General features: G+C 39.2%; 1 protein-coding gene and 1 long non-coding RNA gene across 4 annotated transcripts in view; one reads left to right on the plus strand and one right to left on the minus strand.

Annotated features, from left to right (window-relative positions):
* Positions 1–13,113: 13,113 nt before the first annotated feature.
* nr2f2 (nuclear receptor subfamily 2, group F, member 2) overlaps positions 13,114–26,587 on the minus strand; it is a 146,627-nt gene continuing 133,153 nt past the window's right edge. The window contains exons 1-3 of one of the 3 annotated variants that reach the window (XM_044355798.1): positions 18,721–19,993; positions 17,204–17,749; positions 13,114–15,151 (exon numbers count right to left, since the gene is read on the minus strand). In XM_044355798.1, coding sequence (XP_044211733.1) covers positions 14,877–15,151; positions 17,204–17,749; positions 18,721–19,171 — 1,272 coding nt within the window. In that variant the 5' untranslated portion in view covers positions 19,172–19,993 and the 3' untranslated portion in view covers positions 13,114–14,876. Of the gene's footprint in view, positions 15,152–17,203; positions 17,750–18,720; positions 19,994–26,587 lie in introns of those variants that run through there. The other 2 variants (XM_044355799.1, XM_044355800.1) reach the window with 2 other exon arrangements.
* LOC122985275 lies at positions 21,346–26,284 on the plus strand. The gene is made up of 2 exons (XR_006404087.1): positions 21,346–21,746; positions 23,754–26,284. It is a non-coding gene; the product is annotated as an uncharacterized LOC122985275 (long non-coding RNA).

Consider the following 26,587-nt stretch of genomic DNA (forward strand, 5'->3'; position numbering starts at 1 on the left):
ACGAGAACTTGGAGCCAGTAGCCATGTGATGTCACCAACACATGCCAAGGGATTAGGAGGGCAGGCAGGGGACAAGAAGTGTGGATTATACAGGGAGGGGTGGGGGGGGGACAACAACAACCTGCACTGCTCCGTCACTCAACTCTTCATGTTTAACTGCTGGAGTTATGACAAATAAATGGAGATGTCAGTGAATTATGAGAAGTGGATGATAACACTTAGACACAACTGGCAAATAAAAAAAAAGGAAGCTTGTATTTCCGTTAATAGTGCTTTTATTATTTCATGTTCATAATGCAGAACTGTGATATTCTTTTAGGATATATTTTACATGTTTTAAGCCCTCGGTTTGATAAAAGAACGCGTGTTTAAACAAAACACAATCATTCATTTGCAGTCTTTTGGTAAATGACAAAATATTATGGGTGTTTTCATGGTGAGAGGTGATCCAGCAATTTCACTTTCTCTCATTTATTTCCTTTTTTTTCTACAAATGACAGTGTTTTATAGTCACCAGATTATATGTGATGGCGTAGTGAAGCACAGTGACTATACGCTGACGGAAAACTGGAGCCTGTGGCTTTCACACACAGAGAGAATGAACAATGAACACACCTTATTCAGTCATTGGGCAGCCAGCGCACAGTAAACAATGAACCCCTCCCTCCTGTCTAGCACCATGTCTGATAATGACCACATCCACCACCGCTGATAGCGCTCCTCTTTTATGACCTACATGAGCATAAACACGGCTCAGATAAAACATTTCAGGAAGGATATTGAGAATATGATCAGCTGCGCACGTGTAGCAACAGAAACTGTGTTTTCATGTGTGTTTTGTTTTTTGTTTTTTTTTTTCATAACATTATATTTAAAAAGCCATATGTTGCACATGTACCTGCTGGTCACTTGATCCATGAAGTGAAACGTTATGGATTTGCTTTCTGCACCTAAAACTACTCCATATGTTGTTTTGTTTAAACAGCATTTAGTCAAACTCTTTGTTGCAGAGCAACTGTTAAAGGAGTTGCTCTCTTCTTCAGATACATCTGCTGAATAATGAGTCTGAAAATAATACGCATTTTTGGACAAATTATTCTTCAGGAATCCGCCATTTTTTTTTTTTTTTTTGGCCTTTTGCCTCCGCACCTAACATGTAGATACAGTAGATTCCCTGTTTGAGCGTAAGGTCAGAGTATAAATATGAACTGCATCTTGCATTACTTTCAGATGAGTGAAGCTGTCAGACCAATAATATGAGCTTTCAGTCCTACTTTCTGCCACTTATCCCCCATTCTAGGACCAAGGGGTCATGTGAAAATTGAAAGTGACAGTCAAACCAGCATGTTGAACAGGCTGATTGGACTAAGCTGTCATGGCCCAGATCAGAGCTCTTTAACACCAGGCCTATCAGAGGTCTTTCTGTTGAAGCCACTGGATCCCAATACAGACCAGCCAGAGAAAAGATAACCCAACACAACAGCCATATAAACACAACATTACATAAGAAATCCATACAATGAGCTCTGAGTGATCAACAAAAGTAATTCACAAGAAAGTTTTATTGAGTTGTCTTATAAACTTGAGGAATACCAAGAGCTTTTAGAGTTCACCGGAGGGCTTATTCAACTCTCATTTCCAGTTTCAGATGAATGAAGTCCAGCGTTTGAATGAAAATGTTTGTATCACCTGTTTTTCGGATGATTTAATGAGCGCATGATGCTGTCACATGAAAGACTGTTTTACTTCATCGAAAGCATTCCCTGTCAATTTATATTTTGTTTCATATGCAGCATTGCACGAAGCTCTGTCGAAAGCAATCAGCCCGCCGTCACCCATTCAGATGATAATAAATCACGTCATTATCACTTTTACTTGGGTCCATCTTTGAAACGAGGAGGGGGGGAATGAAATATTTTTTGTCAGGTGGAAGAATAACTTATGATCCTTTTATGTCCTGCTGAGAACCCTTGAAAATAATAATACACCACAGCAGAAGCACATGAACACTGAAAGGCACCGAGTGTTATAAATCTGATGGGATTTGCATATTTTGCCTCCCTAGCAGGAAGCAGGCGAAAGAAATCACATGGCTTATAAAAAAAAAAAAGAAGAAGCGGTTACAAAACACGCTCAGAAGTTAAAGTTCACGTTAAGACGGATATGTTTCTCCAGAACTCACTTGTGATTGAAAAAATCTGAGGTATTCAAGGTAAAAGCTTCTTGAAGAACAGATATTTTTTATTCTTGTATCTGAAGGACTCCCAGTCACAAAGATTATTAACTAAATAATCAGTCATACTGTGCTTATTTGACCTTTGCTCCTTTTTTCTTTTACCCTAACAGTTTCTCTTTAGTTCACTTCTCTCTTCTTTCATCTTGAACAGGTTTACTTTATTCCTGCATTCAGAAATGCTTCAAGTGCCTTCAAAATGCGCTGAAAACCTTGCTGTCAAATAATATTAGTCCTTACTGAGGGAGCACTGTCATTTCACTCAAGAATCAAAGTCTCGCATCTTTTCTTTACTGTCTGTAGTGTCACGGTGGAAGTGAAGGATTAGTTTAAGGTTTGTTACATGTTTAAAAGAGAAAGTTGTCAAATGTGTTAATTTATTCATGTGAATCATTCTGGTTAAACTGTAAGTCTATTATATGATTGTTCTGCAGGTACATCATGTAGAGGAAGAGCAGAAAACCTTAAACTATTGACTCAAGTTTAAATAACACCAGTAAAACTTTCCTGACTAGGATTATATACAAAGAAACTGTTATAATCAACACTCATTCATTTATTTAATTACACATTTTTTTTATTTATTCAAAGCCTTGAGATGCAAAACCTTCAAACTTTTTATAAGAGAATTCACACTGTTGGTTTCTGTCCTTAACTGAACTGCCTACTTTGCTCTGTGTCATCATACATGGGGTGTGTGTGTGTGTGTGTGTGTGTGTGTGTGTGACAAAGAGAGAGGAGGGTGAATTTACCAGGAAAAGATACGATCTTGTTATTATAAGTTAAGATGTTTACATAGTTGTTTTAATTGAATTCATTGTGCTTTCATTTGTAATATTCAGTTGATTGATGACTTCATCATAACTTTTCTACTCACCTTCTTTCCTCTACTGCTGTTCAACACTTAAAACTTGCTCCTGCAGGTTCAAAATCTGTGGTATCATCTGAAAAAAAGGCTTGCAGATAAATATAATGTTTGATCAATCAAACAAGACCCAGAATTAGCAAGTGATCACCACAAAATATCAACTCCTAGCTGCAGCATGGCGTCCTGTTTGGCAAAAAGATCAAAAGTTCTTCAAAACCACACACAGCAAAGCAACTCCAAAAAAAGGTGAATTATAACCTGAAAGAACATTTTAAAAATCAATAAACTTTCAGTTTAATTCCTGCTTTTTATTTTCATGTGTTGAAGTTATACACACTGAAGAGTTTTCCACATTTTAACTATAAAGGTTCTCCAACAGAAACTGCGAGAGGCATGAAACACTTCAGTTTGTTTGCTTCACTCTTTCTTTTTGCACACACACACACACACACACACACACACACAGCAAATTAGAGGCGAGTGTAGAGCAGGTTTTGTACATTAGATTTCCTCTCACACACGCACGCAGACATTAGAGACACTGTTGCTTTAATTGTGTGATACATGTTTTAATGTAAGAACAAAAACTCGGGCTCTCCTCTTTCCTCTAAAGGATCAGGTAAAAAAAAAAAAAAAAAAAAAAAGGCTTGTCTCCTGCCTTCCAATCCCGTGTCCATCCCAACATCAGAATTCTCCAACCCATGTTCTCCTCTTTTTTTTTCTGATTCCACTGATCTGAGCTTGAAATGCGAAGACAGCAAAGCACTAAGCCTTCAAACGTGTGATTTTTTCAAAAGATCTCTAGAAGCAATCTCTGCCTGACTGACCCCTGACAGCTGCAGATCTCTTTATTTCTCTCTCTGCTGGCACTTCATTTGGTAGAAAAGCTCTCAGATTCACACCTCTGTCAGGCAGCACAAGTGTTTATTATGTGCATACACACAGAATATCCCATATAGTGCACACCTCAAAGGCATGTCTGCAGTCTTTTAATAAACATCCTGGACAATTTTACACAAAAACACATGTATCTTTTTTTTTTTTTTTAACTTCCTTCATTTCCCCCCCCCCCCCCCCCCCTCATATTTATTGCAGAAAAATCATCAACATCTAATTTCTTGCTAAACTAAAACTGTATAAATATTGTGACAGGAACACAGTTTTTATATTTATATTCATTCCAGATCCTTGGAGTCAAGAAACCCAGTGTGATCCATGAAATATGTTTCCTTAATACCAACGAAGAAGCTGAACTGTGTGCTCTGCTCTGGCTTATCTGCTCCTCAGTGCAGACACATCAAGTAAAATGGTTTGACTTCCCCTCATGTTTGCATTCCTTCTTCCTTTTTTTTTTTTTTTTTTTAAATCTGATTTTTCACAGTCAAACACAGAAGATCTCACACACTTAATATTACTACAATAACAAAAAATAAATAAATAAAAAACAGACAGTGGTGTCCAAAGGAGAAAAAAAAACAACAACAATGCATCACTGTATGATAACATGGTGCAAAACAGAGGATTTGATTTAAGACATACATACTGTAAGTGACAGTTAAATTTAAATACACGCACATTTATAGATTATAAATATCCCCACCACAACAAATGAGCTGAACAATAACATATATTCTTATGTGCAGTTTGTCTTGGTTTTATCATGGCAGCCTTTCCTCCTCCGTCACGCGGAGAGCAGGGTTTGCTGGTGCCTCCCTCTCTGGAAATGAGACTGCAGGCTCTATCATTAGATCGGATGGCAAGTCTTTATGCAAAGTGTTTTGCATAATTACATACCAAAGCCAGAATAGCCACCCTCAAATTTTATGGGTCACAAAGCATCAACAATTGCCGCATTATTGTCCACCAAAGTCCAGCCCCACCAATGACAAGGAACGAGAAAAAAGAAGAAGAAGAGAAGAGAGAGAGAGAAAAAAAAACTCGTCTGCCTAATCTAAGCTTGGGAGATTGAATTTTCATTCCAATAAAAAAGTAAAGAAGATTATTCCCAAACTGACAACTTGTTTACACAGGACTCGCCAAAGGCTTCAGGGAGCTTGATCACTGAGTCCACAACATGTGAGCTTCATGAAATGGCTCCATTTAAGTCCTTCATATTATTCACCTTCTTATAATAAGAAATGGGGAAACTCAGAGGAAATTAACAAGTTTGTCCTCTGATTTTGTTGATTTGTAACTCGTTTTAAAACATTTTGTAGAGTGAAAAATACACAATAATAATGACAAAATTAGAGAAGTAAGTTTGTGTATTTTATAATACAGTAGTTCAAGTAATTAGAAGTATTATTGTGGTTAAAAATAAATGAATAAGTAAATCTGTCCTAATATTTTGAGCCTACAGGAGAAATTAGTTTCAGCAGCCTTCAGTTCAGACGTGCAGATCACAGCGCGTTAATATGAACTCATTTAGGAGCTTTAATTTTTACTGTAAATAATATAAATAATGTAAATGATAACAATAATAACAACAATAATAATAATTAATTGAAATAAGAAAAATCCGATTGCATTCATTGTAATGTAAGTTTCAAGGTATACAGAGGAGTAAAATCTACAATAAAAAGCGAATTAAAATCACCAAATTACCTCAAAATTACCTCATTTTATTTCCTACAATCCGAAACAGAATATTCGTTTTGTTTCACACCTTAAAAAGGTTCCAAGATGAAAACAGAAACAATATTTCCTTTTCATAAAGGGCAATAAAATAAATGAATGAAAAGAAAACACGGAGCTGGTGACAGCAGAGCGTGTTTCACTTGTATAAAATAACAGCAGATGTGAGAACATGAACATCCTCAGTGAGGGAAAAAAAGGTTTTTCGATGGTTTTGAGACATAATCTCTTTTCAACGAACATAAAATGTGCTCGGTGATCTATTTGAAGTGTAAAAAATATATATATTCGATACATGAGGCACAGATTTATGTGACAGATCAGATTGTTTTAACAAGAACATCTGATTTTTTAAAAAAAAAAATCGAAATAAACAGCGGTGGTGTCTCTACTGGAGAGATACAAGGTTGTTTAGGGGTTTTTTGTACAAAACAAAGTGTCTGAACTTTAGCTTCAATGTGTTTTGTCGAGGTGTTTGTGTTAATTTTTGTTTATATATTATTTCCCTACTAAAACCAATCATTCATTTTTAATTTAACGATTAAATGGACGATAGAATAAATTATTTCCTTCAAAAATGTCTTTGTGCAATTTCAGTAAAAAAAAACAATAAAATGTATGAAATTCCAAACTAAATCCGTCTCACATGGTTACAGCACATTGATTGCATGTGTCTAATATTTTTTTAACATTTTTTAATTGAACCAGTTTGCAGAAAAAACAGCAAGAAGCTCAGGTGGAGATGTGAGACTGAGCAGCCAGTCCGGACACCGGAGCACAGGGAGGTTAAATGTGCAGAATAGCGCCATCTCGCTGTTGCACCACGTTATTCCTTCACCTTTTTTTTTTTTCTTCCTCTACCGAGACTCTCAGTGAAGATTTGTCCTCTCATAAGGTTGACCGATTTCTGTGTGTATAGCCAGCTATGACAACAGCCTGCGTGCTGCTGTCTTTTGGCGGCCACCAGTTCTACGTGTTATCGCTGTTCATTAGTGCAGGGGGTCCCGACGCGGGTCCCAGGACCTGCGAGGGTCAGTGAGGGGAGGAAGAGGAGGAGGAGGAGGAGGAGGAGGGGAGGGGGGGTGAGGCGCGTCCTCTGCAACTTGACAAGTAGGGTAATTTCACTGTAATCTAATTCACCAGAATCGTCCCAGTTGAACATATAAACTAGTTCCCAAAGTGAAGTCCCGGGACGCTGACGGAGGGAGACAAATCAGAAATCAGAGAAATAATTTAATTTCACTGCTGCACATTTACAGGATGTAGATCCTGGATTCAGTTTCTCACTTGCTGTCTGCCCGCCTGCAGTATGTGGACAATGTGCACAAAATCCCATCAAGCCACATAAAATGTCAGATGCGGGTCCCTGTGTGACAAAATCTTATCAAGCGGGGATCCAGGAGCTGCAACGCGTATCTGCGCAGTGTGTTCCTGACATGAAACGGTCTGGGAGAGAAAAATGTTTTTGAACGTGAGGAGAGAAAAAACAATACATATACATAGAACACAGTTTCAATACATATATATTCTGTATATAAGCCTGGTGTAGCTGTACGGTTTCTGCAACAACAGATACAATTAACAATAATCGAGGGAACAGAAAGGACTGGAGATTCCCTGCAAACTGGGACGGTTGAATGTATTTATTTATTTATTTTCGCCCCTTTTAAACGCTTTCTGCACCCTATGAGACTTTTTTCCGCCCTAGAAGAGACCTGGTCAAGAATAAATATTCACCTTCTGCAGCAATAGGGCACAGAGGTCAAATAAACCTAACTAAATAATGCGGGAAAATGCAGCCAGAGTCATTTAATAGTACAGGTTTAACTGTAAGCAGGCCTTTGTATTTTTCAGCCGCAGGTAGGATGCCTAATAAGCTCCGTTGTGCAGAAATGTCAGGCGCACCTTCTGTGCCATTTGTGCGTAGATGGACACAAGGAAAAGGATAAATAAATCTTCACTAGACGCCGCTTTTGTTGGCAACAGTTCTGATAATAAGACTCAACTTTTCGCTATAATGAAGAAAGTTGCGAGAGATTTGTACATTTTATGAATTTACACTGTGAAGATGAGATTAGATTTTGCTTTATTTGACTTGTTTTTTTCACCTGTGGAGTATGTGAACGTGTGGGCTGTATGTTGTGTTTGTGGTGGAAATGATGATGATGGCGGTGATAATAATGATGATGATGACAGTGGTGGTGGTGGTGATGAAGACTGCACGAGAGAATAACGCTCAGGGTGTGAATTTTATTGTTAAAGCACCTTCAGTCTACCACCAGCATCGACCAGAATTACGCCAAATTAATTTCACAGTTCGAGGGAGCTTTGCCAAGAGCGCGTTTGAAGTTTCGGCAAAGGCACACACGTCGACACACACACACACACTCACACACACACACTCACACACACACGGTTCTCTATAAAGAGCATTTGCAGGGAAGAAAATAGAAAACATCTCCATCAGTGGCGGATGAGGACAGAGCCGCGTGTGGAGTGACACGAGCGAGACGTAGGCCTGCCACGTCTCGCCTAATTAATGCAAAATTGATTAAACATTAAGCTCTTATTTGAGCAATTTATGTGGCATTTTACGTCGGCATAAGCTAATGCCCAGTGTCTTCAATATTATCATCACCACTGAGGCAACCATCATCATCATCATCATCGTCGTGTGGCTTGAGTTGCACACACGTGCACCTGTACACCCATCATACATGTGCGCGTAAAGGGTGAAAGATCTGAATAAACAGACCTGAGCAATTGACATTGTTAATTATGTTTACTTAATCAGTCTTTTCGCAGTAACACACACACGCACGCACGCACGCGCGCACACGGGCCGAAACATACGCACGTGATCTCAAACTTAGCGTGTGTGTTAAAGCTGAGGCTCCTTCTCCAAACTACTTCAGAGTGACGAGCCTGTAACATTAATACTGCGACCCCTGGAAGACTGACAACCACTGCGGTGCACCTAATGGGGATCTTAATAAAGTATCTATGTACCCCGAGTAACAAATCAATACAAGATGTAGGCCTATATCGATCAATACCTATGAAGTAGTCCTGATGAAATAATGCGTTAGGGTTTGGGGAGGCTGAGGGGGGCTGTCTAATATCCAGGAGAGTGTTTGCGGTCTCTTCATCATCCCTCTGGCTCACTGCTCGTCTCGGCCCTGTGTGTGTGTGTGTGTGTGTGTGTGTGTGTGTGTGTGTGTGTGTGTGTGTGTGTCTGTGTGATCGTGTGTATTAAGACAAATCAAACTGCATGCTTTTTTTTTTTTTTTTTAAAGTGCTGCTTTAAAACAGTGTGCATACCGTTATTTGATTCCCACCCACTGGCCCGCTTCCCCAAAGTTAGGTCCTCTTACGGCTATAAATACATTTTTTTTTAATATAATAGACTGTAAGTTGTGCTACTCAGTGGCCAAATAGTAGTTTGCGATTTGGCATGCAATATTCAAAGTATCATAGGAAATGTTGGCTGCTCCACTGGCACTGAGATAGCCTCACTGTGAGCGCGCTTGAGTTAAAAGAAAACTGAAATAAGCTTCTCAAAATGGGGGAAATTCAACATGGGGTATATTCACACTCTTGGTCTACATCAGCTGCAGTTGTCTTTATCTCCCCTATTTATATCGCCACAAAGCGCTGCGCCCCTCTTGAAAGTCTGGTTTTTCTTTTTCTTTTCTTTTTTTTCAAATGAACTTTGCCATGTTGGTGTTGATTGGTCCTTCTTTCTGCATTTTTTTTCTTCTTCTCAATTTCGCTTTTCTCGTGTATAACACAAATGAAAACTCCTTGTAGAAGAAAGGTTTGGTTAAGTAGTATTCTTGTTTAAAAGATGATTACTATAGTTTGGTGCAGACAAGTCCTACATTACATGAGTCAAAAAATATATATATTTTTTGCCAACTACAACTTCCAAACCCGCGAACACCGACTAATATCTGGGGACAAAAAGAGCTCTGACTGATGTTGACAACAACATGATCATAGTTATAAATTATAGATGCGCATAATGTTCAGAGAGAAAAAATTTAGAGAAAACTCAGGTGTTATTTTATTTTTTTTTACATAAGCTTTCCAAACAGATTCCTACCGGTTTTTATGTAAATCTCTGCTTCTGCTTATCATGTTAAAATTTACAAGATCACATTTGGACTCTCCTTCAGGCAGAGGTAGCCGGCGGCCATATACTACCTTCCCATGCGCATAGACAGACAGACGCAGTGGGATACAGAGCGGATGACAGGTGCTTAAAACACACATTACTAGTAAAGTTACAGCCTAATAGCAGTCGGCAGCTGCTGTCGTGGATGTGCGAGGAGGCGCCTGAATGTGCAGCACTGGTTTCTTTTTCCCTTTGTGTTAAAAGTGAGCTGAGGTCTCCGAGGTCTTGGGAAGCTACAGTTCCGTGGATAGCGGGTAGATGGCACAATTTTCTTACATTTATGGGCAGAATGCAAGACGCCCTGTGCACTAAGTGTGAGTGAAAAGCAATTTATTTTAATGACAGATGATGAAGTGTGAAAATGTTTTTTTTAAAAAACAAAAAAACAAAAAAACAAAAAAACAAAAAACACATCAACAACTGATATAGTAAATAAAAATAATGTGAAAGAAAAACACTCACTTTTAATTCAGGATCTATGACTAGTTTGTGTTAGAAAAGACAAAAAACAACAACAGCAACAAAAAACAAACAAAAACAAAAAACAGCAATAATAATAAAAATAATGATATTACTAATAATGTTTTCTTTAAAGCCAGTGTACTAACATAAGGAACAGGTGCCCCACCTTGACAAGCGTTTGACTCATAGCTACACTGTGCATGAGATGCGGTGCCTGAGCCTATACAGGCTATGCAATAAAGCGCATGCTGTATGGGCTAATTTGTCATAGTGATAGTGCCAAAGTGCAAATAATGTGCATATTTGTCGCTTAACTGTGCGGGCGTGCATGTGTGTGCATGTGTGTGTGTAATAGAGACAGAGAGAGAGAGAGAGAGAGAGAGAGAGAAGGAGAGAAAGAGAGAGAGAGGGACTGCAACCCATATCCTCATCTTATTAAACAAATAGCCCCACTAATAGCCTGTGAGCCCTAAATAAGTTCTCAGCTTCAGCATAAACCCCAACAAACACACAGACTCTACTGTACAAACCCCTCATCTGCAGCCTGTATGATTTTTTTTATATAGATATATAATTTTATGGTCCTACGAGCTCGTGTGTCAAAAAAATCTCTCGTCACACATACGTAAATAAAAGTGACGTTGCAGCGAGTTACACCTCATTAGTTTTTTTGTGCAAAGCTAATAAATGAGCAGAAGTACAAATTATAGAGTCCAGCATATACACCACGCTCTGTCAACTAAAATCAGCCCCTGTCGAGATCTGACCAATCCAGACCTGTTCTCAATCTCTAGTTTTGATTTCTGAGGGTGAATTTTTAGAGGTGTGTGTGCTGATGGCGGATGTGATGGAGGTTTCCGTGATGGATGTTTTGGTCCAATGAGATCATACTGGCTTCATGGGGTGACGCTAGTGTGTGTGTGTGTGTGTGTGTGTTGTAGGGCTGATGTCCACCTTTAATTATCAATATGGGCTCATAGTGGCCTGAGTGTGATATATGCCTCCGAGACAGTTTGGTTGGACAGGCAGTGAAAGCATCACTGTATGGATAAATAGAGCTTTCAGCAAGAAGCCGAGGATAAAAGACCATCAGCATCACATCACATCATCATAATCATCATTTTCATCAGTATCAACAGCAACAAAACCACACACACGCACACACACACACATACATACACACACACACACATACAAACACACACACCAGCAGCAGCAGCAGCAGCAACAGCAGCAGCAGAAACCGTGGTAAAGTTGGCTTGTATACCCATCCTGATTAAGCCTATGGGCTAATTCTATTTCAGGCCAAACTCTCAACTAAGCCAATACTACTAATAATTACTGATAGGCCAATAGCACGCGCGTAAGTAATTGTCATTTAAACCCATCACATCCACTTCTTGGATACTGACATGTTTATAAAAATTTAAAAAAAAAAGTTCAAATGCATCATGTACAGTAGTGTTTAGCAACTGCCAGTATAAAAAAATACAGCCAGGAAGCAATTATATTTTCAGACAATAAATTGAACTTCTCTATATTTTCCTTTTCAATAGTATTTATGATGTATGATATATGAATTCACCCCTTTAATATTTATGTGAGCGTCCAAAGGTGAAACTGTATTCCGCATATGAAGCTGAGCTGGGTATTTCCTCCACTATATGGACCCTGTTCCGTGTGAGGGGGGGTCTATACTGTTATGAAATGTTATCTGTTGAGGCAGGACGCCTTATTTCAAGAGTTGTATCCAATTTCTGAAGTATCAATCCGGTATTATTTTACACAGTGAATTACAGATCGGGCGTTTTTATAATAAAATTTTTCTAAAAAAAAAAAAAAATCATAACCTTGTAGCAAAAATAAGTGAAGGCGATGAGCGAGCCTGTTGGGTGACTGATTAATTATTTTGTAATTCATTAATCACTCTCATAGGGCAAAAGGGCAACATCCTGCCACAGCAAATTGACTCCAGTCCCCCCATCACCACCACCACCACCACCACCACCACCACCTCCTCCCCCTCCTCCTCCCTCCCTCCTCCCGCCCTTCCCCTCCAGCCGACCGCACACCACACCACACACGCACGCAAACAAACACACACACGCACATTCATGGACAAGTTCACACAGTGCGTTTGGGAAGTAAAAAAACATGAAAAGCTCGTAGTTTCAAATTCATAAATTATAATTTAATACCAAGAACAAATTTACAGCAGAATGCTTGTTTACAATAAGCTAACACAAACAAACAAGAATTGTGTTCAACTATAAACTTTCACACACACTCACATATATCACTTGCAATTAATAATAATAATAATAATAATAATCATAAAAAAAGTATCTATACGTTATCAATACCCTGCAGTCATATATTTTTATATATTTATATAAAAACGTGGGTCAGTTTAAACTGTTCATAATTACAATCATGTATCATTCTCTGGTCCATATGTGGCTACGAACAGCCAAAGATCAGTGTTCAATCAGTGATCCCTTTTAATTCAACCACAACATGGTGTTTTTGTGTGTGTTGAAGAAAAGCCTCAAAACAAGGACAAAATTGCTAGCTTCCAAATACACACACGCACGCACGCACACGCACACACACACACTTACGCACACGCGCGCGCGCACACACACACATACACGCTCACGCACACCACGGCACCTGTCAAAGACCAAAAGGAGCAATAACACTAAAGTTAAAATATCAGCTCCTTTTTTTCCAAACCTGCACACCCTGTTTAAGTCTGTAGCCTAATAATGAACGTTGTTTCTTTTCTTTTTCTTTTTTGTTTCTTTAAATACAAGGGCTGATTACAGATTATATCTATACAGTCAAAAAAAAAGAGAGAGAGAGAGAGAGAGAGAGAAAACATTTACATTTATATATCAAAGGTAAAATAGGTTAGCGACCTGTGGCCATGCATTCACAGTCTAAATATACATGAAAAAGAAAACATTTTGTAGTAATATGTATATACATTAAAAACATAACTTTCAGTGCTACTAGCTAAGTCTGCCACTCAATTTGAAGACGTTGTATTACCGAAAAAAAAATGGCAACCACAGATTTTTCTTAATCACATATACTTCTGTATAAAGGAAAAACTCGTTGAAATGAATTGACCTATATTTACAAGAATACTGCCTCTAATCCGTGTTTTTCAAGTGAAACACACGACTGAAAGTTCTCAAATCTAATTGTGTTCCCCCAAAAATTGTTGCAGGCCTACTTTAACAACGTTTTGATAAGAAGTCACATCATGCTTGTCAGGCACTTAATGCTTGAAGTGAATAAAGGGTGACATTTCAGGGACGCTTTAATAATACTGCTATTAAACACTACTCTGGCTAGGCTTCAAACTTTTATGACCCTTGACCTCTCCATTAAAAAACAAACAAACAAAAAAACAAGTCAGTTATGCTTTTAGTGCAGTTTGAGCGACTGCAAACGCCCTTAAATGCACAAATTACGCATTTTAGAGCAACTTGTGTTTAATATCTTTATAACAGTGGGTCTAGCCAAATTGTAGGATTTTTTTTTTAATTTGCATCCAATTTGGGGAACTGATGCCAAATATTCAGAGGTGGATGAAATAAGGGAAGACTATTCGCCAAGTAATTCAAATTGTGTAAACTCGTCTTGTCTTGCGAGCGTCAAACTAACAAATCCTTATTTTTAAGAGAGCTTATGTGGCTTTAGTGGAAAATAGTAGTGGAAAACAAGTGGATCCTGTAACTTCATATTAATAAAGAGCAAATGTTTCCGCTGGGTCATAAAGTTGAACATGAACTCCAAAAAACCTCCCTTTTCCTCTCCAGATGGAATTGGTCATCCTAAGAATATAAGTGCGCTTGCAGCATTAAGCCTAGATTATAAGCCTATACTCCTATTGCTGTGGTTTTAATTCTTTTTAGAACTTTTTTTTGTACATTATTTCACCTTCTCAAAATAAATCATTGTCTTAAAAAATAACACCACCTGTACTACAGAAATCACCGGTTTGGAACCAGAAAGGAGGAACAAAGAAAGTACAAAACACAGCTATACATGGACACAGGACAAGTCATTTGAGAAAAGAAAATTCACGTTTCGTATTTTCCCTTTCTCCAGTTTTTTTTTTCTTTTTACCCAAATTATCATTTTTAAATGCACTTAATACTTAAAATTTCCTTATAAGGATCAACAAAATCCCTTTTCTTTTTTTTCTCATTTTCTTCTTTCATTAAAAAATGGATCGAAGCAGGTTGTTCTGCATGAACACTGGGAGCTTGTATCTGCCATTTTGAAAGTTCAGTGGATGTCTCAATTTTTTTTTTTTTTTTTCGGAGTAGGGGGGAATTCACAGTCATTTACGTCAATGTCTTTCTTCATGAAAGCCAGCCCCGTGTAACAGCCGGTTGGTTTTTTATTCCTTCCACAAAAGCAGCTATAATCATTGTAGTCTCGCAGCCCCCCAACCCCACCTTTTGTTTGTTCGTCTCCTTCTTGGTTTACTGAATTGACATGTAAGGCCAGTTAAAACTGCTCCCCGAAAGCAACATATCCCTGATGAGAGTTTCAATTGGGGTTTTACCTACCAATCGGACGAAAAATAACTGTTCTATGACCGAGGAAGAGACTGTGCGGAGGGAAGGCAAGCGGAGTAACAACTTCCCAAACCGTGTTGGCTGGTTGGGATACTGGCTCCGGACATATTCCTCCAGGGCGCACTGGGACTTCTCCTGCAAACTTTCCACATGGGCCACATCTGAGAGGCCACAAGCATCTGAGAGGGGGGGAAAGCAAATAAACATTAATAAAGTGTAACCTAAAGTGTTCCTCTCACTATGAGTTTTGTTTTCCCACTGTGGCGATAGCCTGTCAGAGTTTGAAAAAGCAATTATTTTAGGAAATTACTCTTATCCCATTATATCTAAAAAAAAAAAAAAATTGATTATTTGTCTCAAGGCTTGTTTTCATAAATAACTTAGTGCAGATATTTTCCAATGTGAGTGAATCAATTAACTATAACTTGTAGTAATAATAATAACAATGCGCTAGATTAATAATTACCACATCACAGATAAAAATATGGCTCTACGCTGTGATTGCAACTTATATTGCTTTACCGATTATATTATGTTTGTATAAAAATTATAATAAAATAAAACTTGAGTTTTCCACAGTCAAGAAGCAGATGAAAATGGGAGCTTTGCTTCAACTTGCTTCAGTCGGTGTTTATCGCTGTGATAAGTCGCTTATTTCTCTCGATGAAGCCACTTACAGGTGAACTAAATAATTAAGCATATTCATAGCTAAAGACTGTTTTAGATGGGCCTGTCTTTCACAGCCAGAGGGAGAACGAGGTGGAGAGGAGGGGGAGGGAGAGAGAGAGGGAAAGACAGGGAGACCTGCTGACCTTTAGTGAGCAGAGATTTAGCTTGGAAAAAAAGGCCCCATAGCCTACGGAGTTGCCGTCATACTATACCATCAGAGACGCATAATCACTATCTGTGCTGCTGCATGTGGGCGGCAGCTGACTATGTGCCAAAAACGCTTGTACGCGCATTGGTTAAGTTTGTAAAGTTTTATGCATGACAACAACCAAACCACCAGCAAAGGCGTGTCATTCAAGCTACAACACACAGCTCATGTTCAAGCCTCCGGGACTCAGGTATGGAGAAGACAAATTAAGCCATCGTGGCCCTATCAGGGTTTAATAATAAAATTCAATGACCTGTAATATGATTTTTTTTTTTTTTTTTTTAAAGAAAAGCCTAACAAGCCACCAGGAGAACAATAGAAGGCTGCTAGAGCTGAATGAAATACAGAGACTGATGGCTCGCAGGTATGATATCATTTCAAAGACATGCATTAACTCTACGGTGAAACCTTGTAAATCTCTTCCACATTTTTTTATTCCCCCCCGCTTTAATGGTGTAGCTAATGTAACAAAATATCTGGGAAGTTTAGGTCATGACCTAGTTCTGGAGCAAGTCCAGAGACGCCTTGAATCCTACAAGGCGCTAGCGCAGAGAATATTTCTGCAAATAAAAATTAAAGCCGCCCCTCCTGTCACTGCTCAGTATCACACAATACTGCTCTGTACTGACATATTTGCAATTACAGGCGGTGCATGGGTTTCTACATGCTTTTTCTCGGACATGCCTGTCCCCAAATGACAAGAGAGCGTTGAAACCTGCGCTTTGCTTTTACTGTGTGCAAATAGGACATTAGGCTTGTCTTTCTTTTTTTCTATTCCCCTCCCCCTCGGAGCCTGACATCATTTATATCTGTCATTGCCTACAAACAAGACGTGGGGTATACACACATTGATAAATGCTGGGAAAAAAAAAAATCAAAGTGTAGCAATTCATCTGCAAGCTATTGGACTTTCTAAAAGTGTACTAATAGCTATATTTTAGGATGCTCAAGGCTATTATTGTTGAGTTATCAGTCTTGTTTAACTCGAGCTTATTTACTGTTTCAATCAGGTTGTATTATTTCCTCTGTTTTGTCGTCCAATTTAATTAAAAAAAAAATCTTGCGTAGTCATGCCACAATTTTCAGTTTAGCCCTGTGTATGTGTCTGATAAATCAGCTGATTAATAAAGTGGTTTTATAATTTAGTAGCCTAAGGCCTATCCAAAAAAAAGCCCCTGACCATGAAGGCAACATAGGTGAACATTTAAGCAGGATGTTCATCTAAGACAAGCAACAACCTCTAGCCAGTGCAGATATATTTAGGTCAGCGGTGATTTAGCTGATGTCAGTGTGCATGTTATAGTGACATTCACAGAGGCTGAACTTGGGAGTGTGTGCCAGTCTATTGTCTTACCTGTGGTGAAGAGCACAATTGCCTTTAAGCAGCTATATTCAGCAGAGTCAACGTGCAAAGCTTTGAGCTTTTCCACTTGTTCTTGGAAGATCCTAATGTGGTCCATAAAGGCCACCACTCTGTCCGCAGACATGGGGGAGGCGTGAAGGCCAGCCGCCGCCAGGAGAGGAGCCACATGCAGGGGCATGGAGCACTGCGCGGCGTTGAGCACAAATAACTCACTCCACGTCAACCTCAGCAGAGCCACCTGGTCGGTGATCTGAAGGTCTGGAAAGAAGGGAATATTCCTGGCCCACTCCACGGCACTGAAGAGCATCCTGGCTGCTAGTTCACAAATGTTCTCGATGCCCATTATGTTGTTGGGTTGCATGCATTGACTGCCATACCGGGACGTCGGGTAGGGCTCCGCTCTCAACAGGAGAGAGATATATCCGGATAAGTAGGAATGGCAGTGGAGTGGGTCTCCATTTGTCAAGGCGAACTGACCGTGGTGTGGCTGTGTGGGTGGCACCCGTCCCCTTTGCACGGCTGCAGTAAAAAGAGAAACTACAGATATTGAAGCCTGAATTCTACAAATCATCATACAATCACTCTAAGCATGCTATACATTTTTTTTTCTTAAAAAAGTGCTTACACCTTCAGAAAATATATGTCACACAGCATGTTTGCTGTCTCAAAACACACACACATTGTAGCCTATTATTGCACACGAGTTTAAAAACAGACAGGTTGCACTGATAATAATGAAGCCCCCAGTGTGACAAAGCATGTACAGAAACGCCAGCGATGGCTTTAAACGCGTTTAACACAAGCCATGCATATGTCGAGCTTTAAAATGATGTTCTTTAGCAACAGCAACATGAGCTGGCTGTGAAGGAACACAAAGAGGGCAAGGGAGACCTTGCATGTTTAACCCTTAACCTACTTAGCAATTCATCTCGTTTTACCATACATGCAGGCCTATTTTCAAACCAATATTCTAATAATTTCTTGAGGTTATGCGGAGGCTTTGTATGCATAATTCACGCTGATGTCCAGTTTTAGACACAGTGGAGGAGGCAGGCAGCATAGATGTGGAGATGTAGCCTGAACACGCTCTCTCTCTTAGTTCGACACTCGCCATAATAGCGCAGAAGCTATATTGTATCATCTATTCAATACAGATGTATCTATACGCCCTTAGCTTTTGTCTAAATATAAATTCGATAGCCTTAGCGTGGATTTGGGTCGGATCTTATTTGTGAATTGCTGAGCTATAATGCGCTGTAGCTGGATAATAAAATGCAACGCTAAAAAAAAAAACAAAAAAAAAAAAAACAGGACGATCCGGCGAGCCCCGTCTCCACCACAGCGGAGAGCGGCTCCATGGCGTGCTCCAGCCGCACAGCCTCGGAGGGAACAGTCGGGAGGGAGAACAGGCAATAGGGGAGGGGGAGACGACATAAGATGGTTTCATATTGGAAAGCCTATAAACGCACAAACACATACATCAATAAGAAAACAAAAAGTCCCAATACCTTCCCGTCTCATGCCGACTTTAAGGCATTTTTTGAGGCGGCAGTACTGACACTGATTGCGGTGGTGTTGGTCGATTGGACAATTCCTGTTGGCACGGCATGTGTAAGTGAGGTTCCGTCGTACGCTCCGTTTGAAGAAGCTTTTGCACCCCTCGCAAGTAAACTGGCCATAGTGTTTGCCACTGGATTTATCCCCGCAGACCACACATTCAATGTGCTGTGGCTGTTTCTCCGACTGCTGCGTCGTCTGGTTCGTCGGCGTGGACTGTGTGTTGTTCGGGGGTCCTTGGACCGGAGTCTGAGGGGTCGGAGGGGCGACCTGAGAGGCTGTCAGATTCAACTGGCCTGGTTGAGGGGTGGGAAGAGATAGTCCTCCTTGGGTTTGCGAGGAAAGGGCGCCTTGGGTGTCAGCCACATCGTCCTGGGAGCCTCTCCACACTACCATTGCCATATCTATCAGTCAACGTAAAGAAACTTTTTGTCTGCCGTTTTGGTGTCGCGGTGAATAATGTCTCAAGGAAACGCGGTAAACTGTGATTAACAGCCGGACACACACAATGTCAAATCTAGCCTACGTTGAATCCACTCTGGATCTCCCGAAAACTGTCGATTTATTGCTGTTGGAGACGTTGCGAAGCACGTTTTCAAAACTGATGCGATGGCGAGCTGAGTCGCTGCCTTGCGCTTAAAGGCCAAGTCCAGGGGCGCTTACAGTCAGCCATCCAGTACACCCATCAATGGGGAAGGTGGGCTAAATATTAAAATAATCAGCCGAGGTAGCATGGACTATTCAGTAAATGATGGAGCAGGTTGGTGAGACCGTGCCTGCAGCAGCATAAAACAATTGGTGAGCACACTGTAGCAGCTACTATCAAGTTCCAGCACAAGTCTTGAAGAAAATCACCAACTGGGTAAAAAAAATAGCGTCTTCTTCCTTTAATTCTTGTGAGGTAGCGCCAGCAAGCGCGCAGCTGAAGCCAATGTTTTGAGAGCTTTGGAATATGAAGACAACTCTTCCCCCAGAAAAGCGAAAGCACTAAAACAAAAAACAAAAAAACAAAGATCACAACCTACAAACCTCCTCCGTGCGCTGAAAAATAATAGGAAAAAGGAGTAGAGAATCAAAGTGATCAAATATGTTAAAAAGGCGGAGGTTAGGAAGTGATTTGCGATTGGTAGGAGCCGGGCTGGCAGAATGCTTTCTCTCTGATCAGCTCACTGAGCTCTCTATATAGTGAACTTTGACACGACTGCTGCAACTTAGCACACGTTACCATGGAGATCAGCTGCCATATAAGGAAGGAGAGTGTGTTTGACTGGTCAGAGCTCAGGGACCTCCCCCTCAACCCCATTGGCTAGTCGGCACTTGTGCTACTTGGTACCTTGCCAGAGCCAGCATGGAGGTCGAGAGGGCCGCTTGGTCCTAAAAGGAGACGATTTTCGGGAATGAAGAATCATTTCTAGTCACTCAGATTGCCCAGACTATAGGAGGCTATACTCACATGCACGCTCGGTAAAGCCTTAGAAAATTCATGAAAAAGAAAAATCTTAATTCAATTATTTGCCTCATATCGCGTTACAGTATTGAAACAAGCTGAAATATCCAAACAGATTTTGTCCCTAAGACACAGTTGCGCCTTCTCGACATGATATGTGCTCATTACAATAAAACTGTCCATCTATTGTGCCCTTATCTTGATCCTTTAGGTCCGTGGATATGCACAGACTACATGTTTGAACAAAAAAAAAAAAAAAAAAAAAAAACACAAAAAAGACAAAAAGGATGGATGGTACTGTAGATGAGGATTGTCAATATAATAAGATAATAGTAAATACATGTAAAGACTTCTTGGTCTATGCATACACACAGTATAAAGCAGACACTGGACCAGGTGAACAAGACAATAATAATGCCTTTACTAATTTCTACATTTTACAACATGTTTGTGTAAATTCCTGGGATTAGTTTCGGGTTAATATATCTATTAGTGCTTCTAATGACACCAGGTACCATTCATCACAATCCACACCTCTTATAAAAATATTATGATAGGCTACTGACATCATCTGGACACCCGCTGCAGCCTGCTAATCCCCCCTGGTCACAAATATCCCCAACCAAGGCAGGTCAGAAAGGCCAGATCTGGGTCGAAAAAGTCAGAGCTTTGTCTGCATGCTTAAAACGTTAAATGACTGTCTTTAAATAGGGACTACATTTAAAAATGCCATTTGAGGTCAAAGGCCATGCCCTGCACGTTAAAAGTTAGGATGTCACTTCCTGATAGAAAACACTATAAACGCTGTTTGTGGTCATTTAGATGCTTTTTAATGCCTGTCAGATGTTGTTCTTTAATAAATATAATCTGAAGTTCATGACAATAACAAACGTTGTGAAGGATGCATGTAAAACAGGGTCAGTGGTTGGTCAGAGTTGCTTCATATAATATATTTTACTTTGTATTTAAAGAGCAGTAAAGACTGATATACTTCTACTATGCCCGGAGTCTATCAAACTTGTACTGCAGGTAAAAACTTACACAGACATACAGATGAACATATAGCCTGAGCTGTGTGTTGGTGAGCAGCAGCAGCAGCAGCATGCATTGTCCAGGATGTATTACAGTATATGGGTGCCCCCTAGCGTATGAATTTTTCGCTTCAAATAAGATTCAATTTAGAGGAGCCATCCGACACGGAAACTGCTTCAGTCTTGTCTCTCGCATCGACCAAACTAACGAGCCCCATTTTAAACTGATGGCTGTTTGTTTAAATTCTGTTTTACATGACTTGGACGGCAAAGCTTTGAGAGTTGCCAAAGTTGGATTTACTTTTTGCCACTTCAGGCAGTCCCAGCGGTGGTATTTAGACCAATTATGTCTTTATTCTAAAACAAATGAGCCGATTATATTTTGTCTGCATGACTATTTTGTCGGTTTTTATTTACAGATCCCGAAAACACGGAGAGTCTGTAAATAAAATACTACGCAAGGTCTCGACTTATCAAGGATCCAGCTTTGCTCCAAATGGTAAGTATACATTTTGCAACCTTTATTAGGATAAGAGCCAAATAGCAATGCTTTATTCCTCGGCTCTGAATTAAATTTTGTCAAAATGAAGCTTATCTGAAATATAAAGACGGGCTGCTGCAGACTGAGCCTTTAACGTAACCTAAACGGTATTTCCACAGTGCGCATAGAAAACGGGCGACTCTGTCAGTCATTTTCGCTTATTAGCCGAGTGTTCATTTATATGATGATCACAATAAGCTGCACTACTTTGCAAATACTCATTCATAAAGTTATTTGCTAGTCATAGTGAGGCAGGAGGCTGTATTCTTATAATAACAGACCTACCAAATGCATATGTTGCGGATTCTTCCGAGGCGGGATGCATCTTCTCTCTTATTCAGAATATATTAAGTCTTCTCTCTTTTTCGACACAATGCTCAGATTGAAACTGGCAAAGCTTCCTCTTCAACAGACGGGATCAAACACAAAAAAAGCCCCCAGCCACGTTGTTTATTAGAAAACTGCAATGTCTGATCATGCAAAAACTTTGGAGAGCCCGAAACAAACAATCTGATTCACGTCAATGTGTTGCTGAGCGAGAAATTTGGAATATAAACTGACGTGTCGTCCGAGCAGACTATCATTTGACTGCCTCTGGAAATGATAAGTAGGCTTTACAGCAGCAGAGAGCCTGTGCGCCTTTTTCTCTCCTACAGTAATATGGCCAAAACGCGTTTGCACGCCGCTGCTTTGTGTGGGCTACAGAGGAGAGAGGGAGGGGGTGAAGTCAGAACAGACACCTGTCTTTAAGTATGGCGAGCATGCATTACGAGATTCAGCACATTAGAAATTATATGAGGGTGGAAGTAAAGATGCAACAAGAACTGTCATTACAGCTGTAATTAACAAATTACTAAATTTAATTTAAGCATAAAATAAAAAAATCCTCTACGCTGAACTGGAGCCTATAAAAACAGAAGTGTAGTTTTATTATTATTATCATTATTATTATTATTGCTATTTAGCATTAATAATTATAATATACATTAATTGTATATACATTAAAAAATAAAGACATGCGCAACTAAATAAACAATAATATCATGTTTTTTGCAGGCACACCTCTATCAATTATACTTTATGAAGAAAAAAGAAGGCCTATATAATAGATGAAATGAGGACAGCCTTAATTAACCTCGCGTAAATCTATAAGCTACTACCTTGTAAAAATAGAGCACCTTTCACACGCATAAACATTTCCACACTAACACAATTGATTTGCTATTAAAATCCCCCAATACCAAAAAAAAAAAAAAAGCTCTTGTGCTGCAGTTTTTATTTCTCGGGTTTAAAAGTTTCCTGTGTGATTAGTAGTTGTTCTCCCTTCCAGCAGAGGATAAAGCACTATATGCTCAGCAAGCCTGCATGCACACAACAATAGCGCAGCCCAACGGGACTAGTATCGATTAAGACGAGACAGAGGATGTCGCCTGCACTAAATATTTACTGATCACACACAAATAGCTGGATCTTTAACGATTTCCCATGCCCTGGCTGAGAGAAAGGACTAAATCACTTTATTATTGTTAGTATAACAAAGCACACGCTCTGGAACACAGGAGAGGAGAAGTGCTGATTGGGATAAGTGCGGTTAAATTAATCGATAGTGAGTAGATAATAGTTTGAGATTTACGGGCGTGCGAAGAAAAAGCTTCCACTCATGTATCAAGTTAAAGTGACACGTGCACTGAGATTGGTAATTCCCCTTATAAGCCAAAACGCGCGCAGTGGTCAAAACAGGGAAAAGTCAACAGATTATGGACTCAAAGTACGAGCGTGAATTCGGTTAAAAAATATGTAATTTTGCATATAAATCTGACTTTTTAAAAACGCTTTGAGATTGATAATCTAAAATAAAAAGTGTTATCTTATTGGTGGCAAAAGGATTCCTCTCACAGTAAAGTGTAAAAAGTCAAAACTGGAAAAAAAAAAAAGTTGACTTTAATCTTATCTCTGCTCACGCAGATAGAGAGAAACTGACCCGGAGGTCTCCAAGTTCCCGGCCTGATTAACCCTTCCAGACCCGCGCAGGAGCAAAGGTTAACCAGGCTAATCAACTTCAAGAGTCTGATTGAATTAGATGACTGTGGAATCAGGACAGAAACTAAACTGCACCATTTACAAAAAAAAGACACCATGACGTTGGTCATTGGGCTCAAATTAAATGAACTTAAAATTAACCAAAAATATAGGGGTTAATTTCAGATAACAGAGGAGATGGTTTACTTGCAGCCAACAGGTTTCAGCTGTTATTAGTATAAAATGAAACAAGTCCAGCATAGTTTCAATGTTAAAAACTCTCTTCAGCACCAACAAATAGTTTCAAGTTCCTGCTTGATTAAGATCACTTGATTGATGGTGGTTATGCCACATATGTAATGGTGTTTTTATCTGTTGGACTGCATAATATCAATAAGTATCTTTAAAAATATCTCTTTTCTCTTCTTCTAACGCTTCATTGTGATGTTGCTTATATGCAAAGATGAAAAAAACTAGACCAATTAAGTCTAATGTCTGCTTGTACATTTTGCTTAATTTAAGTAAATTCATTTTCTGACAAAACATAATTAAAGTTTCAAGAAGTTACTTTAGACGCAAGATTATCAGAGAGAGAAATACAGCAGCACGAGAAAAATACTCCCTTTTAAGCATATTTATTTAAAATAAAATTTTTAATGATGTAAAATATTTAATTATTGCATGAGTTATAAAATTATTAAACTTGAAACCTAACTTAAACTTAAATTATTATAAAACTACTGATATTGAAAGGAATTTATACATGTGGGTTTCATACATGCTGATAATGTCTGCATATTCTGTTATATATACAGTTTCTTTTGATTCGACTTCCTCTGTTTAAATAGCTTATTCTTATTCTTACTTTTGACCAAGGTGATCACATATCCTTGAAATTATGCTCCTGTTTTTTTTTTTTGTTTGTTAATAATATGTAATTACTAAAAACTGCATTTGATTATCACGATTCAGACCGCCTTATGGTTTGTGTGTGTGTAAGTGATTTGTCTGTGTGCATGCACATGTTGGCTACATATAGAGGCATTTACATACAATGTGAGAAAAAGAGGTGTGTATAACATTAACCTTTTTTCTTTGAACGTGTGCGTGTAAGCAGACAAATGCGTTTTGGTCGAGACCGTTAATAAAGAGTTCATTCAGTGGTGTAGATCACTTTCTCTCTGTCTGCATGCCCTAAGGGCCGCTATCTAAAAAGGCAATAGATCCCAGATAGCTCACTGTTCAATTTGCCAATGATAGATTATAGCGCCAATTTAAACAGATAGGGATCAATTTGTCTCAATGATCACTCTTTAGGCTGACTGCCAGCATGCTCTTAATGTATTTGTAAATGCTGGTTGTTTGAATCACAGCTGTTGGGTTTAAAGTGATCAAAACTGTAGAATGGAGAGAAATGAGCGGTGTAAATGATAAATGATGTGCTGTTTTGGCTGCTAAACACTGCATAGATGAAGCATTAGTGACAATTTCTTCAGGCAGCAGCGCTGTAGCAGCAATGACCAGGAGGTCAGTGGTTTAACTCTGAGGACTCGCTGGGAAAGTCTGGGTAGGGGAATTGTGTGATAAGTGCTCTCTAACCCTTAGGAACTACTGCTGAAGTGCCCTTCGGCAAAGCAGCTTAAACCCCATCTGTCTCATTGGAGCTGCACAGTGACCAGCAGTACAAGATTGCGGTTGTACTGGGTACTTGTGAGATGTGTCTCTTTGAGTGTGACCTGGCCTCCCTTTTTTTTTTTTTTTTTTTTTAAAGAGAGAGAGTGGGCAGTCCACTCGCCTCACACATTTTTTTTTATGTACTCAGACAGTGAAAAAGTTTGGGAGAAGACACAAGAGAGAAAACTCTGGCAGCATTCAGCCCTGCAGACATGGTTCACATGTGGCCCCAAAGGCAGCAGACAGTGTATTGAATTACTGTAACTCAAGGTGTTACATGGTAGCAGTTTGAAGTTTGAACGGCTGTAGGAGAGAATTATTTGAGCCTCAGCTTTCTGATAACTTTAAATTGTTCAGCATGTCTTTTTAAATATCAATTACCATCATTTCTTAGTAATAATGGTGACCTTACTGTGTATAGTGATCATTAAAGTCTCATTATCATTAGATTTACCAGTTACATCACATTGCTGTTGTCATGTGAAAGCACTTAATGTCCAGTTTTAGTGATCATGCATGTATTGTGTATATAGGGGAAGACGTAATACTCATAAAACCTTGCTGGACCAACACATAAATGCATGGTGGTAAAGCTAAAATGTAGTCATGTTTTGTTTTTGTTTTTTTTAACATTTTGGAAGTACATGGTTTTCATGTGACAGTGAAGTACGCACACTTACGGGATGACCAATAAAGTATTGCTGTTTATAACGAAGTAGCCAATTAAGCGGTGCTGTGTATAATTGCAATTTGCAGTGTTACACCTGCTACATCTGTGACCAATAAACTTTTGTTATAACATACTTCAGCTGTGTTTTTTCTCTGTTTAATGTATTCCAGGTACATTTCAAGTGTTTTCAGTTCATGATAGTTTACTGTAAATGAGCCAATAAAGTCTGCTTTTTCTTCTTTCCACTGGAGCTATTGTTTCAACTTAAGGAGACATGCTGTAACAATCTGTAATGATAAGTTGGAAACAGTAAGAGTGTGACTCCCTGTTTGTTACCCAAAGTAACTTTCACATTATTCTCTGCGGCTAATTCAGTCTCTGGCTTCACTGATTCTGCACGATATTTAGATTCAAAACACACTCATCAATGTTGTTT

This window comes from Thunnus albacares, chromosome 7 (genome assembly GCF_914725855.1).
Source record: "Thunnus albacares chromosome 7, fThuAlb1.1, whole genome shotgun sequence".
NCBI lineage: Eukaryota > Metazoa > Chordata > Actinopteri > Scombriformes > Scombridae > Thunnus > Thunnus albacares.